Source organism: Daucus carota, chromosome 4 (assembly GCF_001625215.2).
Source record: "Daucus carota subsp. sativus chromosome 4, DH1 v3.0, whole genome shotgun sequence".
Classification (NCBI taxonomy): domain Eukaryota; kingdom Viridiplantae; phylum Streptophyta; class Magnoliopsida; order Apiales; family Apiaceae; genus Daucus; species Daucus carota.
Window position 1 is genome coordinate 25313362 of NC_030384.2, and position 18603 is coordinate 25331964.

General features: G+C 34.5%; 3 protein-coding genes across 3 annotated transcripts; 1 reads left to right on the top strand and 2 right to left on the bottom strand.

Annotated features, from left to right (window-relative positions):
• Positions 1–445: 445 nt before the first annotated feature.
• LOC108217644 (amino acid transporter AVT3B) lies at positions 446–2100 on the bottom strand. Its single transcript, XM_017390493.2, has one exon. It carries the CDS (start codon positions 1976–1978, stop codon positions 683–685), a length of 1296 nt encoding a protein of 431 aa, XP_017245982.1. The 5' UTR covers positions 1979–2100; the 3' UTR covers positions 446–682.
• A 3825-nt stretch (positions 2101–5925) lies between these two features.
• Positions 5926–7673, bottom strand: LOC108217645 (tetraketide alpha-pyrone reductase 1). Its single transcript, XM_017390495.2, has 5 exons — positions 7462–7673; positions 7114–7286; positions 6636–6987; positions 6372–6564; positions 5926–6275 (listed from the first exon to the last, which is right to left on the bottom strand). The coding sequence occupies exons 1-5, from the start codon at positions 7568–7570 to the stop codon at positions 6137–6139; spliced, it is 966 nt and encodes a 321-aa protein (XP_017245984.1). The 5' UTR covers positions 7571–7673; the 3' UTR covers positions 5926–6136.
• Positions 7674–9329: 1656 nt separating this feature from the next.
• On the top strand, positions 9330–17909 carry LOC108217643 (calcium-dependent protein kinase 26). Its single transcript, XM_017390492.2, has 9 exons — positions 9330–9626; positions 10085–10908; positions 11042–11185; positions 11266–11418; positions 12221–12336; positions 12585–12752; positions 15492–15716; positions 16161–16307; positions 17623–17909. Exons 2-8 carry the CDS (start codon positions 10143–10145, stop codon positions 16287–16289), a joined length of 1701 nt encoding a protein of 566 aa, XP_017245981.1. The 5' UTR covers positions 9330–9626; positions 10085–10142; the 3' UTR covers positions 16290–16307; positions 17623–17909.
• Positions 17910–18603: the final 694 nt, after the last annotated feature.

Genomic DNA, 18603 nt, shown 5'->3' on the forward strand with positions numbered 1-18603 from the left:
AATCATATTTGCTATATATTATTTAAAATGGTGTTTACTACTTTTAAATCATGGCCGCTTAATTATATATGCCAACTTAATTACATATGCTTGAATCATAACATGAAGTCGAAGAAACAAGTTTTTTAGGGTTCTTGATAACCTAAGGTTAGAGTCTGGTTTCAGAGAAAAACAGTAGTCCGAGTACTAGTTCTACTTTATTTGGGAGTATGAAATAAGCATTTGACACATATGCAGAGCAGGTGCTTGATTGCAGATTGCTTATGTAAGACTGGTTACTATATTAAGGTTAAACCAAAACTAAATATATTAGTGGAATCATCATGCTCTGTATTAACTGCATACTTGTGTTCTGCTGTTAACTTTGTTTACAATTTCAAAAAATGAATCAAACTGCATGAAATGAAAGCACTTTTAGAAGAGAAAACCTTTTGATTCGTAAATGTGAAAGCAAAACCATCAACCGAATATAAAATATGAATCATGCTCCATTCCCAAAGGGATACAACTCCTTTCTTCATAAGAAAATGTCAACAGTAGTGATGAATCTGCTATAAAGCCAATCCAGAACCTCTACCTAGTTCTTATTTTTCTTTTTGAAGGATTTAACTGTTATTATAGCCGCCATTAAAATGTAGCTGCAGGTACAGTAGAATGTTTTGAATAGAAAAAGTCGATACCTCTAGGATGATGAAGCTATCTCTGATATAGAAGACCATGTTCCTGTTACCCCAAGAACAACGCCCAGCACGATAATTCCTATGTCCTTGTACGCCTCTTTTCGTCCCATCTCATCCTTAAAAGTTAAGTAGTGAAAGAGAGCAGGCAAAACAAAGCCCAAAACACAGCAAGTGCTACTCCCAACCAACGACAGGAAATCAGTGAAGTTAGGAACCATGAGTGCGATCAATATGAGCACCAAAACCAACAGCCATCTGATCCACAAGCAGTAACACCCCTCCCAGAACCTTCTCTCAAACACCTCATAAACCGGTTGCATCATCAGTGGAAGCGTAATTAAAAGATTAACACAAAGACTCAACTGAACAATGGTGCTCAACCAGCCTTTCCCCAAATTAGAAGTAATGATGTCCCTGGTATTCTCCCCAAAGGCAAAATAACCAAAAGAACCAAAAACCGCATACAAGACAGCAATCAAGAACATAGTGAGGGCCAATACCCTCCCATATTTGGACTTGTTCCGCGTTTCTGATTCCAAGGGTAAAGCCATACCAACACCTTCAAAAGAGTAAACCGCCACACCCAAACCATAAAGAGTCCACGAAAGACTCCCAAAAGGCCTAACCGGCGGCATATAAGTCATAAACAAACGAACATCCTCAAACAAAACAACACACATCGCTCCAATCTGAATAATATCAGCAAAAATACTCAAAGGGGCCAAAAGGGTCAGCGTGGGGATCGCGTTAAGCCCCAGCTGAAAAGGCAAAGTCGCCCAAACATAAAGCGTCTTGGCAGAAATCGCAGTGTAGCTAAACGAATTCACAAACAGATGAGCCAATGTATTACCAATAAAAATAGTATAACCAATACAAAACCCCGCCTGAGTGAGAATAATCAAGAAATCAACCGCAAGCCTCCCATGAGAGCCACAAACAGCATACCCCAGATCACCAAACGAAGAAATATTCGAAAATTTAAAGGGGCATTGCAGCTTCCTTCGCGTGTAGACAAGGAGCATCATGCAGTGATTGGTGAGCGCAGCTGCAGCCAGGATCATGATGGAGCCAGTGATCCAACCCGTCTTCTTAAAAGTATAAGGCAGTCCAAGAACCCCCGCGCCCACCACTGCAATAAACACATTGGCGAACGTCTTGGGCTGCGACGACAGCGAGTCCTTCCGGGGCAACAGCGGCGTGGTCTCCCTCGCTCCGCTCACCGGAAAATTATTATTATTATTATCATCATTATTCCCATTAGCATTGCTGCTACTGCTTGATTTTCCGTCCATCACCATTTTATTACACACTCCTGACGAATCAATCACTACTTATCGGTCGTCCGAATACTATACTATAATAACCCAACAACGTACTGTTACAATTCGAGAATTTATGATTCGATCGGGGCTAATATCAAAATAGAAACAATTATATGATTAACAACAATGATAATAATTTGGTTGATGGTGAAAGTTACGTACGTGAATTGGATTGGGTACGTGTAACTTCTAGAATAATCCTGAATAAATGTTGTTTTGTAATAAAAAAAAAAAAACACAAGAGGCCCATCAGAGTAGGTACTAACTAGTTGAGTTGTAGCATGATAAGAGTTGAGAGATATGAGCGTCCATTAACATCTGTCATTCTCACATCCACCATTTTGCCTGCTATCTGCCACGCTAGCTTTATCTTCTTCTACTTTGTCTTTTCATTTTAGTGTTCTAACAATTGACATAAAATAACCATTTCAATATCCCAGTTCTTTTCATATAAATTGGATTAGTCCGGTGACATGGAGATAAAAGTCCGATTTCATGAATATCCTATCTATATTTATTAGAATGAAATTTTATCCAAATCGATATCTTTTTCTCTTTTTTTTTTGAAACATTCCAATCGATATCTTGATTTTAGAGTTATATTTTAATTCGGAATAATTTGGATTTGGGTTTGAAGCATGAAAATAATTCGAATCGTTTCTGATCCAAAATCCAATCCAAAATTCAATACAAAACCTAAGAAAATTCAATATTATGAAAAATAATTATATAATTTTTAAAATTTGAAATATATTTAATTTGTTTTATAGTATATAGATATGTGTATATTCCGGATGATGGTGTCTTTTCAGTTCAATTAATGAAATTAATTCAAAAATTAAAACTTTGTAGAAGAAAGACTTAAATTTATAAAAACTTTTTTTTGTAAGGGACTTATATTTATAAATTTATTAACTATAATCTAAGATTTATTGATGGATAATACTTCATTGTTATAGTTTTTTTTAATTTAATGAAATTAAAGTTCGAAAAACTTATTAATAATATTATTATGATGCTACTCACTTTTCAAGATCAGGTTTTGAATAAATCTCGACCCGATCTGAATTTCATCAAGTGGATTTAAATTTTAACCTGTCTGTACTAGGAAAGTCGAAATTACATTGATAAAAATAATTATTTGGATATTCCGTATAATTTTTATTTATAATTTTTTTGAAAATTTTGTATGGTCGAAAGTTCTCTTACGCTTAAATTGTCTTGTTCTAACGAGGTGGTTCAATGAAAGCCTTAAAAATATTAGTACTAATTAGAATTGTGGAGGATCCTGAGTGCAGGACATCTATAACACAATTTCTTCATGCTTTCAGTTTCTCTGCATTAGCGCTCACTAGGGGCGAGCAGGAAAAACCGAAACCGCAAAAAAACCCTAAAAAAACCGAAAAACCACACCGAAAAAAACCCAACCGCAAATAAAACCGAAAATAACCGAGATTAAAAACCGAAATTAGTGGTGCGGTTTTATTTTCGGTTTTATGCTAAAACCGCACCGAAATTAACCGAACCGAAATATATATAAATAAATATATATATATATATATATATATATATATATATATATATTATATATTAATAGTAATAAAGTACCTTAGTCATTTTTAAACTTCACATCTAATTTAATATGGAGGTTCTTCTTCCACAGACCCGTACTTGCATACTTGCTGAGTCACTTAAATAATCGGACACCCAAATATTTGGAGTAACGCTTGATCGAAAACTAGGACTATTGTGATTTGCCACAAAGCAGAAATATTTCTGCTGTTAATCTGTTGATCAAATTTTATTATGAAACCTATTCTACTTTTTTTATTTATGTACTTTTTGAAAACTTTTTATTTGAATTTCATGATTAGTTGACTTTGAGTAATTTTATTGACTTGACATCATCTAATTTCTTGTCAAAATATGTATGTTTTAGTTTTTATTGTGTATTAAGGTTTTTTAGATGAAAGTATGTAATGTTTCCTATATCCTCATATAGAAACAATAGTAAATAGTAACCGAACATATTATACATGTTCATGAAAATTTTATATTTTTTTTAAAAAATCATTATGCACAAGAGTAACAAATAATAGTGAAAAAACCGAAAAAAAACCCGCAACCAACTAATAGTTAACCGCAACCGAAAAATCGTTTTAATTGGTGCGGTTACGGTTAATGATGATTAACCGAACCGAACCGCATTTATCGGTTTGGTAACGGTTAATGTCCGGAACCGCACCAAACCGCACCATGCACACCCCTAGCGCTCACATTTCTACCTTTTATACTGCACTTCCATATAGGAAAAGGAAAATGCTCCATTTATAAAAACTGGGACCAAATTTTTTTAACATTAAAATGTTCTGTGTATATGCATTAATAATACCCATTAAAACGTCTCATCTCAATTGTAGATCATTGGAAAAAAATCTCGTTTTGGTTGCAATGTTGGCATATATTTGTATGACAAAGCTACACATCCCTGACACTTTTTCCGCAGAAGATCAATCAGATCACTAGTGACGTGCAGGTTGAAATATACTCCCTCCGTCCCACCAGGTTCTTTACAGTTTCCTTTTTTGGATGTCCCATCCAATTCTTTACATTCCAAAACTTACCAAAAATAGTCAATGGGTCCCACCACTTCCCAACTTTTCTTCCCTTTTCACACTACTTTTACTCCCTTTTCACACTACTTTTACTCCACTATCTCTCTTTTATTCATTAAAAATTGATGGGTCCCACCACTTCATCCATTTTTCTTCCTCTTTTCCACTACTTTATACATATTTCTTAACCTCCGTGCCCAAACCAAACGTAAAGAATTGGCTGGGACGGAGGGAGTATGGCATAACGCACTTTTCTACTTAGTTTTATTTCTTTTACCATCTCCTGCACTTGTCTTACTCATATTTTCTTGTCAGAGTTGGTTCATTAGGTTCCACAAGAAGCAGTTGTGGTGAATTTCTGGTGAGATGATTTGAGAAGGACTAGAAAATCTATTTTTAAGTGTTTCTTCTCGGATTCCTAATATCAAGTGTTCCCCTAGCTGATTTAGGTGTGTCACCGCTGCACAATGTTTAAATTTGTTTATACCAAAGCCCGTTGCCCCAGAGTTCCTGATTTGTCGAGCAATAGTTCCTGATTCGGGTCCGGCGTGCAAGCATATAACAACCATAATAATTTTGAAGCATGTGGACGAGTTTAAAATTGATCATAATCACCGGTGAACCCGAGTTTAATGTTTGCTGAGATTAAAAGAACATAATATTATTTCATATTGCCATTTGCTGGGGTTAAAATAACAAAACGCTACACGATATAGTTTTTGGTGAGATTAAAATCAAAACACTACTTGGTGTATTGTTTTACTGGGGTTAAAAGAAAAACAAAACACTACACGATCTAACATTTTCTTCTAAAATTGAAAACGCTAGATTATCCGGCGTTAATAAATGCTATTTGGGGCCATTTTCCACAACTCTTTTATTTTAGACATTACTTGTATATTTTGTGACATCTGAGGCCTTTTCTCATCCTTTCGGGATCATTATGATTCCCTGAACTAATATATCTTACTTGGTCTTTTTAACAGGATCATCATCTAAACAAAATAATCTGCAAGGAAGTTCGTCAGAAGGTCTTCGTATGATGAGTAGGCTCACGAGCAAGATTAAAAGTACAGGTATTATGAGCTTGCTTCCAAGATCTAACTTGTTCTTTTATTCTGTAATCACTCATCGCTAAACTTTTAGCATCTGATAAGCATCTTTGCATGTGACAACCATCACTGCATTATTTTCAGAACAAAATAACATAATTATTCGGATATGTTTTGTCCCTTTATGTTCAACTCATCTTAGTAATTCTGACACAATCTCGTTCTTTCTCATTTAAGAAAGAACAACTAGCTGACGTTTTCACAAAGCCACTTCTGTATATTAAGTTCGGGTCTGTCAGAAATAAACTTAGTACAGAGAAGAAATTTGCAGTAGATGCATGTTGGTGAAATCAATTTTACATTTCATGTTTCATATAAGCTTGCCGCTTCTTTATTTATAGCATATTCAGTCGTCGTTGAACCACAGCGACGAGGTAATTGACTGGCATTTGGCCTGTAAGACTGGATTAGTGCTGAAGATGGCCTTGCTCTTTTAGGGATGCGATGCAATCATCAAACATCTCCTCGATAGACTTGAACTTGAATCCCAGACTCTTCAATTTTGTGGTGTCCAACTCATAATATGGCCGATCAAGCTTCTCAAACCTAAATAATTAGTCGGTTAAGACAAAGATTGTGCATAATTAGAAGTAAGAAGTATGAAATCTTCATATATAAATAAAGTGCAGTCACTTATTAAACCTTTTAGGAATGGGAAGGCCTGGATATCGTGCAGACAAAATGGACGTGAGTTCTTCATTGTCGATGACAGTTGAGCTACACAAGTAGCGGCCATGGGCCTCTTCGTGCTCATAAACAAGGATATGACAGAAAGCCACATCATCTATATGTACATATCCCATCCTTCCATGCCATTGAAATCTTTCGGTCTCCCCTTCCAAATTTTAACTGAATAATTAGTCCAAATTGCTAGGAAAATTTGTGTAAACTAAAATATAGATATACCTTTAAGCAAGCCAAGAACATCAGCTGCAGTTGAACATAAATGTGGGGGCAAACTAGGTCCGATGACAAAGGAGGGAAGAACGGTGACCAGGTCAATGTTATTGTCATTGCAGAACTCCCAAGCAGCCTTCTCTGCCATGGTTTTGGATAGAACATACCAAAGTTGATATTGTTCACAAAGTTCTACTGAACTCCAAGAGGACTCGTCCAGAGCTACTTTTGAGCTACTAATATCCCTTGCTCTTACAGTTGATGAGGATGAGGTGAGTACCACGCGCCTTAACGATGGATTCTTTTTGCAGGAACGAAGCACATTTAAAGTTCCATCGATTGCTGGTTTTAAGATTTCTGCCTGCATGGATAGTTAGTCAGAATAACAAATCAAGCAAGGAAAGCAAATGTTCATGCAAGATGTTTATATTACTAATTAAGGATCATACTAATTAGCAAAGAATAGTATTATGCATCATGGTCGTGCCTTGGGATCAGAGGTAGGGCGACCAAGGACCGGAGAAGCAGTATGGAAGACACCAGCACAGCCAAAGATTGCATTATCAAAGCTGCCCTCCTCTGTTAGCTCTGCTTTCACTAGCTGAAGTCTCTCCTTGGCCCCTTCCAGCTTCCACAGATGAGCCAGTTTCTTATGATCGTCTACATATATAAAAATTATAATTCAGGTAGTATCTTTGCATGCACCGTGAAATTTTAACAGAACCAGTCACGTAACATGGTATCGGAGTAACAAATTTGTAGTCATCCATTTCCGTTGACCCGCGCAATTTGGTGCATGGATAAAAGTTAAAGAAAGAGAAGGGAAAGAGAGAACCTGGATTTCTAACAGTCCCAGTGACATGATAACCAGAGAGGAGTAGGCGCTTGATGAGCCATGAAGCCAGAAAGCCAGAAGCACCAGTCACACAAACTTTCCCTTCCATCTTCTTGATCCTTAACACATATATGCATATGCATAGACTGTTTTTGTTCCAAGGTAGGTTATATACTTGTATGAATATATTTATATAATGTCACACATCAAGTAAGTGATACCAGATTTAATTAATCAAACATGTACATTATACATCAATGTCTCTGGGCCTGCACTATCTTTCTCTTATTAGTTGTTTTTTCTGGTTTTGGTTTGGAGCTAGGAGGAATTAGCTGGGAAGTATGTACATGGCAGGTCATCAAATTCTTGTGGGGACAATCTTTGTTAAGCAAAGCAAGCAAGCAATAAAGCAAATGATATAATTTTTATGGTATTATATCAAATTGTCCACTACACTTATAAAAAATTATTAAGTTACTATCCGATCTTTAGAGAGACTCAATTAAAACACTATAATCACTATATATATCACGCCGTTAAATTTTGAAAAAATATTTAACAAACAAAATGTTTACTACAATCTTTATAATCTTTATGGGTTTTACATCAATTGCCCACCGAACACAGTAAAATATATAAAGTAGCTACTCATTCTTCACGACAACTCATTTAAACCACTAAAATACTAGTATTATATATCATTCCGTTAACTTTTTTCCCCAGCCCAAAGATTAACGGATGATACATGAACTGATTATTTCACTTGAACAAGTAGTTTTATCTTTATATTTTTCCATGCTAGTTGAAGTTACATTTGAGATGGTATGATAAGCTTGAGTTGTAAATTGTAATATCATTATTTTCTTCGATTGCATTTTCAGGTTAACGTAATTACATTATCTTTCGGTCAAATTTTTTATCCAATTTTTTGCATATACCACTACTCAAAATTTTATATCCTTCTCTACCGTCAATCATTAGAAAAATCACCTCCTACAAATCATAAAATATATTTACACTCGCCAAAGATATCGCAGATATGAAATTTGAACTGCAAACGACAATCTGCATTCCCAAGGAGCTCGAAGATTCCACATCAAAGGAGATAATATAGCAATAAAGCAAAATTTATCTAGATATTAGTTTTTTTTCCTTGATAATTATCTAGATATTAGTTTGTTTGATTACATTCTACAAAAAAATAGAGGAGATTGAACAAAAATGATATCAGTCGAGTATAAGAAGTATTCTCACAGTACCACATTTATAATCTCCTAGAGCAATTCCAACAAGCTCTTAAAACTTTTATTAAAAATGATATAATTAATTGCTTCTTAATGATTTAAGATACATAAATTAATCATCATCTCCAACAATATCTTTATTCATCCACTTAAGTTTTTTTTTTTTTTTGAAACCAATTCATCCACTTAAGTTGTTTTTTATTGTTAAGTGATGTATATTAATAAAAAATGAAGTAGGGAGAGGAGAGATAGAGTCTTAAGTATGAAGAGGATGAAGGGACTCTTAAATATTTGAAGTAGTTTTAGAAGTTTGTTGGAGTAGAATTTGTTTCATTCTCCTCAAATTTTAACATTAGGAGCTTACCAAGAAGCTTGTTGGAGTTGCTCTTAAGCAAAATTTGCCGCTTTTGACTTATAAAAGTGATATATTTTGATTATAAACAAAATTATATGTTTAAAAAACATCTGAAATTTAATGAGATATAAGTTGCAATTTTCAAAATTATACATGTCAACTCTGGTGAATCTCCTTTGACAGAAAGAAATGTGGTTGCAAGTAAAAATGCATCATAAATTCTTAAGTGATTCATAAATATGAGAAAATTAAGAAAGTGGAGAGAAGCGAAAGACAGGGGAAAGGAGGAAACAGGAAAGCAGGTGCACCAAGGGAGCTAGCTAGTCGGCACTAATAAGTTTACTACTAAAGCTACACTACAAACTTCAAAACGAGTCCAAGTAGAAAACAATACCAACCCATTACTTACACACATACACCCTCCAGCCAATCAGCCACCATCTTTGAATTGTCAATCCCTTCATTTCTCCCTTCTCCCCTCTCTCTCCCTCCCTTGCACGCCGTCGAGATCACCGTTGTCAACTTCACTCCTGCTCAACTTTCTACTACTACTTTCATCCTCTCTGGTACTCTCTCTCTCTCTCTCTCTCCCTCTCTCCCTCTCTCTCTCTTCGTCTCTCTCTTCGTCTCTCTCTCTCTCTCTCTCCCTCCCTCTCTCCTTCTCTCTCCCTCGCTCCTTCTCTCCCCCACTCTCTCTCTCTCTCTCTCTCTCTCTCTCTCCAACTACTTTGCAATATTATTGTTGTTGTTCCTAGTGTCCCAGACATACTACCTGTTGCTGTTTGTTTACTGTTTGATTTAAGTTCTCCTATAATTCTTAGCCTGTGTTTCTCTATTTCTAAGCAGAGGTATGGCATATCCATGGATCTGATCTAACTTCTTTCTTTCAAGTTTCAATTTCTTTCCAGACTAGATTCCACTAGAACTTGATAACTTGTCAAGTCAAACACAAAGTTTCTATTTTTATCATACCAAAGTTTCTATCTTTATTGTGAATAATTAAGTATGCTTTTCTTTTCTTAAGAAAAAAGCACCTCACTGGATGAAGAAGAGGCTATTTCTGGTGGATTTGTGATTGTTTCATGGGCAATACATGCCGTGGATCTTTTGGAGTAAAACAATACCAGGAAGGGGGCTTAATTCCCCCTCAAGAACATTCTAGCTCCAAGGGCAGCAGCAACAACAACTCCAACAACTCAACTACCACTATAACACCTCAAGAATTTGTGAAGGAGAACAACCATTCCCCAATTCCTGACAATAATCACAAGGACCATATTCTAGCGCTTGTTAGCCCTAAAAAGGATAACACTATGAATCGTACCGGCAACAGCCAGTCTCATTATGTCTTGGGTCACATCACACCTAATATTCGTGATCTTTACACTCTGGGACGTAAATTAGGACAAGGCCAATTCGGCACTACTTATTTATGCACGGAGAATACCACGGGAACTGAATATGCATGCAAATCTATCTCCAAAAGGAAGCTCATATCTAGAGAAGATGTGGAGGATGTTAGGAGGGAGATTCAGATAATGCACCACCTTGCTGGTCACAGCAATATTGTCACCATTAAGGGTGCCTATGAGGACCATCTGTATGTCCATATTGTCATGGAGCTCTGTAATGGGGGTGAGCTGTTTGATAGGATTATTCAGAGGGGACACTATAGTGAGAGAAAGGCGGCTGAATTAACAAAGATTATTGTAGGCGTGGTTGAGTCATGTCATTCACTTGGGGTTATGCATAGAGATCTAAAACCCGAGAACTTTTTGTTAGTTAACAAGGATGATGATTTCTCTCTCAAAGCAATTGATTTTGGACTTTCAGTTTTTTTCAAGCCAGGTATATGATGGGCAATGAAGTTGTATATATTTTCAGGCAATATTACATCATCCATATATCAGATGATATTTGGTACACGTCAGTTTTACTTTAATACTAACTTTTACCAATACATGAAAATCTTTACTTTCAGGTCAGATTTTCAGTGATGTGGTTGGAAGCCCATATTATGTTGCTCCCGAGGTTCTTTTGAAGCACTATGGTCCAGAAGCAGATGTATGGACAGCAGGGGTTATACTATATATACTGCTAAGTGGTGTGCCTCCTTTCTGGGCAGGTACCTATAGAATTTAGAACATAATTTAGGATTAACATATGACCGATAGACTGAAACTTCATCTTTCTTTCTTAATTCAGAAACCCAGCAGGGGATATTTGATGCAGTTTTGAAAGGAACCATTGATTTTGATTCAGATCCTTGGCCTGTGATTTCTGATAGTGCGAAGGATCTCATCACAAAGATGTTATGCTCACGGCCTTCTGATCGCTTGACTGCTCATGAAGTCTTATGTATGATTTTTTTTTTTCTGTCTTCTAAAAGCTAGAAGTATCCAATCTTATTCTAACTTTTTGGGATCAACATCTGAAAATATCAATGCGTCATAATTAAGGAGCTGTTCGTATCTAATTTACATTAACTAGTTGACGTGATGTGTAAGACATAAGAGTTTAAAAATGTTGATTCCTCTGGCAATAAAAAAAAATGTTGATTCCAAATCTGTGGCATTGCAACTATTTTAGTAATTGATTGTCTAGTCACCATTAATATGGCCATATGTAGCTAGTACACTTGTCAAGTTACTATAACTAGAGATCTTTAAACTATTTTCAGGTACTTTTCTGATAGTTTATCTTAATTTCTTATTAATTTATTGCTAAATTTATTTTCTTATTAAATTGCTAAATTTAACTTCTTGTATTGATGTGCAATGCCAAGAAAAACAATTTTGTTTGTTAAAGTTATCGAAATCTTGAACAATATCTATTATACACTCAATGCAGTGGCAATAAGTTGATCTAAAGTTAATTTATTAATAAATTGCTGAATTTAATTTCTTGTATTGATGTACAATGCCAAGAAAAACATTTTTGTTTCCGTACATTAAAGTTATCCAAATCTTGAACAATATTTATTATACACTCAATGCAGTGGCAGTAAGTTGATCACACAGTAGTATGCACTCATGCATTGTTTTAAGTCGAAGATTAAAGTAGTGAGTTAGTGAAGAAACAAAGTTAAATTTATATTATAATTTATATGTTCAATCAAATTTATTGGTTTGTTTGGTGTCATTATTCACATATTATCTAGGTCATCCTTGGATTTGCGAAAATGGAGTGGCACCTGATAGATCCCTGGATCCAGCTGTACTATCTCGACTCAAACAATTCTCTGCGATGAATAAGTTGAAGAAGATGGCTTTACGGGTATGTAGACAATAAGTGCGGACATTTATAGTTGAAGCAAGGATAATGTAGCTGATATGACATTCCACATTCTGAAATTATGTTTTTTATGTTTTATATGTTTTCATAATGCTTAGTTTCCCTCTTTATGAGTACTATTTTCCCGAGTGACTTAAAAACTAATGTGTAGAAGCTTGGACACTTAATTATCAATGTTTATGCACTAGAAGAAGCCTACTCTCTGTTTGATCTGTGCCTGTACTCTGCAGGTTATAGCTGAAAGTTTATCAGAGGAGGAAATTGCTGGTTTGAAAGAAATGTTCAAAACTATGGATACTGATAACAGTGGTGCGATCACATTTGATGAACTCAAGGCTGGTTTAAGAAAATATGGTTCAACCTTGAAGGATACAGAGATACGTGACCTTATGGACGCTGTAAGTTTATCTTATTGTTTTGTTAACAAAATATACTTACTGATTATTCTTCTGAAATAATATGTCAGTCAATCAAATCTTGAACTGAAATTGTAGATTAGGAAAGGATAGGTTTGGTAATCCCAAGAGCGACAGATTTTTGTGGAGAAGTATGAGCAGGAATGGATCGAATACTAGGGAAGGCTTTAAATACTTTGGATCATATCATATAGGTTTTACCAAGACAAGTACAGTACTTCATAAAAACAGTTTGACGTTTATAGCATCTATGCTCATGGATAGCATCATACGATTATTTAAATTTTAATTTGAATTAACAGTACATTTTTCATGAATAGCTGCCAGAGACTAATATAACTTCCTTAGGAGTTTGAGGATTTTCTCTACGAGGAAGTACAGTTGCCATTACTTACTTATGCCCCATCATTTCTGATAAATAGTATGCTTTTCCTCTGTAATACAATTTCCATATTTTTAAGATATTCCTCTATGTATTGATTTCCTGGCTCATGTTTGGCCATGATTAAACCTGACGCTGCCATTTAAAGGATGATCAAGTCCTATATTGGCCATCCTTAGGACCCAAAAACTCTCCTCTGTCATACACATTCCTCCAGATCTCCTAATCATTGCTTAAGTATCGAATTGTTAATTTATCATTGTACATTTATTGGTTCATGATCGGGCGTGATAGAATCCTGACCCTTCAGTTTTATTGGACGATCAAGGAAATGGTTCTTTTTTCAGGGTCTAAATAGAAAACCGTTTGGTAATTTTTAACAATTTCCCCACATATTCCAGTTTTCAACAGATACAGAGCCTTCCTTCTGAAATTACTACCTTCTTGTCAATTTTGGTCTTCTTTGCATTACTTTTCCTCCAAATTATAATTTTTGTTTAATACAGATTTTGCACGCCATAGTGTCATTTTGAATGGTTATTTAATTACAACATTAGCTCATCACTTTAATAGATAATGTGCTATGTGAGACTGCTATACCAAGTAGAAGATGTGCCAATAAATTTTGTAAGGTTCCTTGCGTAGGTCAGTGCTTGCTTTAGAACTTTAAGACCAAAAAATTGCATATTGTGTCCCTTACATTGTGGAGCATGCCCTACTTATCTACACCTTGGGCAACATATATAAGATGTTCTAATATCTTTATTATTAAGGCTTCCATAGTTCTATTATATTCCCTAAAAGGAAGATACCCTAAGAAGCAAGGATACGGCCATACGGGTTCGGGGGTGTGGGTACATAGTGCAGGGATACATGTATTTAACGAATATGATAATATGGCGATGTGTCATGTATAAGAATATTATGAATATATGTATGATGTTATAAATGATTAAATTTATTAACAAATGATTGATATTTTGTAAATTGCTCAACTATTGATACACACACCAGTTTCCGTCCTTTGTTAAAAGAGACGGAATATCTTTTGGACATAAACTTTCTTTTTAAGATTCAATTTTGTAGAAGTCACTCGTCTGTTTAATTAGCATGCTCTTTAGGTTCATCTAGTAAGTTGGCAGATTCGATAATTGTGCTCCTGAAACAAGGTCAATGATTCAATCGCATGTTACATATCTCACACAGGAGGTAAACCATCAGGCATATCATCACAAGAAATATCTAATATATCTTCCAACGGTAGCTAGTACAAGTAAACAAGTAAACAGTTATTTAAAAATCTGGGTGGGGTAGAAAGAATAACAAGTAAACAAATATGAGAAAATTAAAGATATGGAGGAGTACAAGTTTATAACAGTTCAACATATAAAGCTATATTAAAGAATAAAGAGTAGCTAGAGTATGAATATAACAAGTGTCAATAGTTAATTTTTAAACGGGTTTAGGTCCGCATGCATAGTTGGGTATATTGGGCAAGCAAATTCTAATTCTTCACAAAGAAATTATGTGGTTGGGATGATACACATGTGAGAGATCAACTCATTGATGCATTCATGTATATCGTGACATGAAGTCATGTTTCCTGTGTATAACTGTCTCTGTGTGTGTGTGTGTACAGATTCAAATCGTTTATCACACTAATAAATAATTAATAGCATATTGTGTAAGTGTTGTGTGTGCTATGTGTGGGCGTTGATTTGTGTGTGTTCATGTATATATAATGTTCAATATATGTATGGATGTATGCAAGGTAATAAAGTTTCAGTATAAAGACTATCCTAATTCCATATACCATATGATTTTGTAAAAGGTTGAATTTAAAGATTGAACTTTAAGACTCCTAATTATTTCATTTAGCATTAGAATTTCGTCAAACAAATAAAACCTGGTATTTTTATATAATTTAACATTATGGCTTTTGCAACCTGGCGGACGTCTTGTCCGAGAGTCTTGCTTGTCCTTGACCTTTATATATATTTAGTTAAAATGAATGTTTGTATAATGTCCATTCATTGAGGTATCAATTTCCTTGAGTGTTGTTAATCATAGAAGCTTAGAAAGCAAAGAATATCTATTGTTTAGAATCAATGGAATTTGTAATATCATTTTAAAATATAAAATGTCATTGCTATCTCTTTCCGTGCATGTAACAAACAAGGCCATTATGGCAACTTACTAGCCTTTTGTTTGTAAACTTAGTAGGTATTCAATATACTGATTCTCAATACTTGGATATTTGACTATACAGTTCTTACGGATAGTTTTGCTGTAAATGCTAAATCATTCTAAAGTATCTGAATGGTTAATTAAATTCTCAGGCTGATGTAGATAATAGCGGGACTATAGACTATGGAGAATTTGTAGCAGCAACACTTCATTTGAACAAACTTGAACGCGAGGAACATCTCGTGGCTGCATTTAAGTATTTTGACAAAGATAGCAGTGGCTATATTACAGTTGATGAACTCCAGCAAGCTTGGGCAGAACATAACATGACTGATGTATTCCTTGAAGATATTATTAAAGAAGTTGATCAAGATAACGTAAGCCAAATTTATTTATGGGAATTACAATAGTTCTCTACGTTATCGGTAGCTGTGGTATTATTCCTTATGGTATGTAATGCACTATCGGGTAGGGGGTAGCTCTTATGGAGGTTTTAATTTATTATTCACTACAGTGTGTAGTGCAACACCATGCAGGTCTATAATATTTTTTTCATGTGTTGCCCCTCTTCCTGAAATGACATTGTAATATTATTGTAAAAAATTAAAATATGTCGTTACCAACAGAAATGAATGCACTTGTCCTCACTGAATATGCCACTTCTTAGTTGGTCTATTCTTTATGTTATTATGTAAACCAGATATAAATCTGGAGGCTATCTAGGGAAACTGATATTAAATTGTTTTTTAATCTTCTGTAAATGAAGGAAAGATTAATCAGAATTGGGTGTTTTCTATGCTCTAATGTATGTATTCTTTCAGGATGGGAGGATTGATTATGGTGAATTTGTTGCTATGATGCAAAAGGACAATGCAGGAATCGGAAGACGAACCATGCGAAACAGCCTGAATATAAGCATGAGAGATGTAGATGTACGCGGAGCTCTATAGCTGATATGATATGCATCTGTAAGTATGCTTCAGTTCCGGCCATCACAGTAATCCAGTATCTTGTTTGCTTACTATTAATAAATCCATCATATTTTTATTTTTTATTATTCTAGCATGACACTCTAAGATTTCTCCTACTTGAAGAACGATTTCAAAATTTCAGTATGTGTCAACATCTGCACTCTGCAGAAAACTGATTGACTATTCTTTCTAGGTGGACCAAGAAGGGTTTAATAGGCCTGTAAAAATACACTACATTGAAAGTTTCTTTCTTCCTTTATATTTTTAATAGAAGTATTAGAGGTATATAACTGTATATGATGTAATGCCAATAATAAGGAGATTCACGTAAACTAACTTCAAACGTGTTATTATATTTATGTCATTTGATCATATACTTCACAAGGTACTAGGCCGTCCTCTCCTTGTACAAATTTGGAGTTTCACCAGGGGTGCAAGGTTACTAAGATTCGCTTGGCGGTGTGACACACGGCGTGTCCCTGTATTTATTTATATATAAATATATATATATATATATATATATATTTTTTTTTGGGGGGGGGGGGGGCACGGATGGGGTTGTTGGAGTGGCGCAATTTCTATTTTGGCTCAACATGCCTTGTTCAACACTTTTTTTTTTGTCATAAGGCTTGTTCAACACTTCGACTTAATAGATAAAGTAATAATATTGCTTGATAATATGTTAATAATTATTTTGACAAGTCAGATACTTCTAACCTTGATTGTTGACATAAAATAAGAATATTGGGAAATAATGTAGTCAACTGCATATTCATTCATGGTTAAGCAATTATATTCGCTGGTCTCAAAGTTGAAGGCAAAAATGAAACTCTTCGTTTTTTTAAATAAAATTTACCATATATAACATCATACGCATATTATAATATTTTGAAGTTTCGTATACCCTTAATATGCACCTCACCTGCATATCCTTGCTTCTTAGCTAAAGTATGTACAGTGGTTGTTATTAGTCATTACATCATCATACCAACTCTGAATTAACATTTTTGTACAAGTAATATTCATTTCATTGTAATGTTTCTGGACATCTTTTACGTATCTTGTTGCCTTTGATTATTGATGTGAGAATAACTCCATTTATCTGGAGATCGACTTGTACTTGCATCTTTAAACTGATGTTATGTGTTGGTTGAATAACTAAACGGATGATGAATGAATTAAGCACATTATTCATTTCTTGTTTGTTCAAAAGTTGGTTGCCAAGTTGGTAGGCTCATGCAACTGAAAAACCTTGCAAGTGGCTGATGTATTATAGGAATTTTGCTTTGTTTCCTTGCTGCAAATGATGCAGGTTGTACAGCAAGGATATTTTGGAGGTTCCACGGCAAAGTTGAGAGATTTCCGGTGCTTCCATCTACTTGATGCATCTTTGTGTAGATTTTTGAGAACTTCAAATTTATTTATGTGTAACTTGAAGACATGTTGAATGTTGAGAGTTTCTTAAATTATATAGCTGCTGTTGGAAGCAGATGTTTCCACTTTAGTTGTAGTGAATGCAGAAGTTTCGATGCTTGCTGTAAGTTGTGTTTAATTCTTAATGTTGTATTTTATTATTAAATATTTACAAGCTTATGATCACCTGACTTCTTTAATATTTTATAATTTTCTTATATGTGTTGATTAAAGGATTTTGGCAGAGATACTCCTTTTTATACCAAAAAAAAAAATATATCTAACATGAATACCTAATTTTTAAGTGCTCACTTTACCATTATAAAAAAGCGAATATTTTATCTTATTAATGAACTATTATAAATAGTGTTCCCTAGGATTACTGGCCTTCTAGACTTTGTCATGTTATCTTAAAATATTATATCTGGTTCTTCTGACATTTGTCTGATTTTGCCATCTTTTGCTCTGAGTTGTAAATTTGGCATTAAAACTTAAAAAATGCTAGAGATTCAAATAAGAAAATTCAAACCTTTGATTAGTTTCATTTATAATAATAAAAAAAATCTCTTGTATGCATATAAATTATCCAATTGAAATTAATCTAATTAAAATCAGTCACAAATTTGGAGTACCTAACTATTCGTCTATTCTTAAAACTTCAATCTAGCAATACAACAAGATCTTATCGTTTTCTAATAGCTATTCTGTCATTTTCTTTCTTGCAAGAGCAAGAAAAGTAATGAAACTGCACAACAAAATTCAACAAATATACCTGCATAAAGTTTTTCCATCAACCAAAAATCAATAACTAGTGCGAAAACATAGCTCGTCAGCCGTATTTTTCTGGTAACTGAGTCCCTCCTTTTAGAAAGTAACGTTG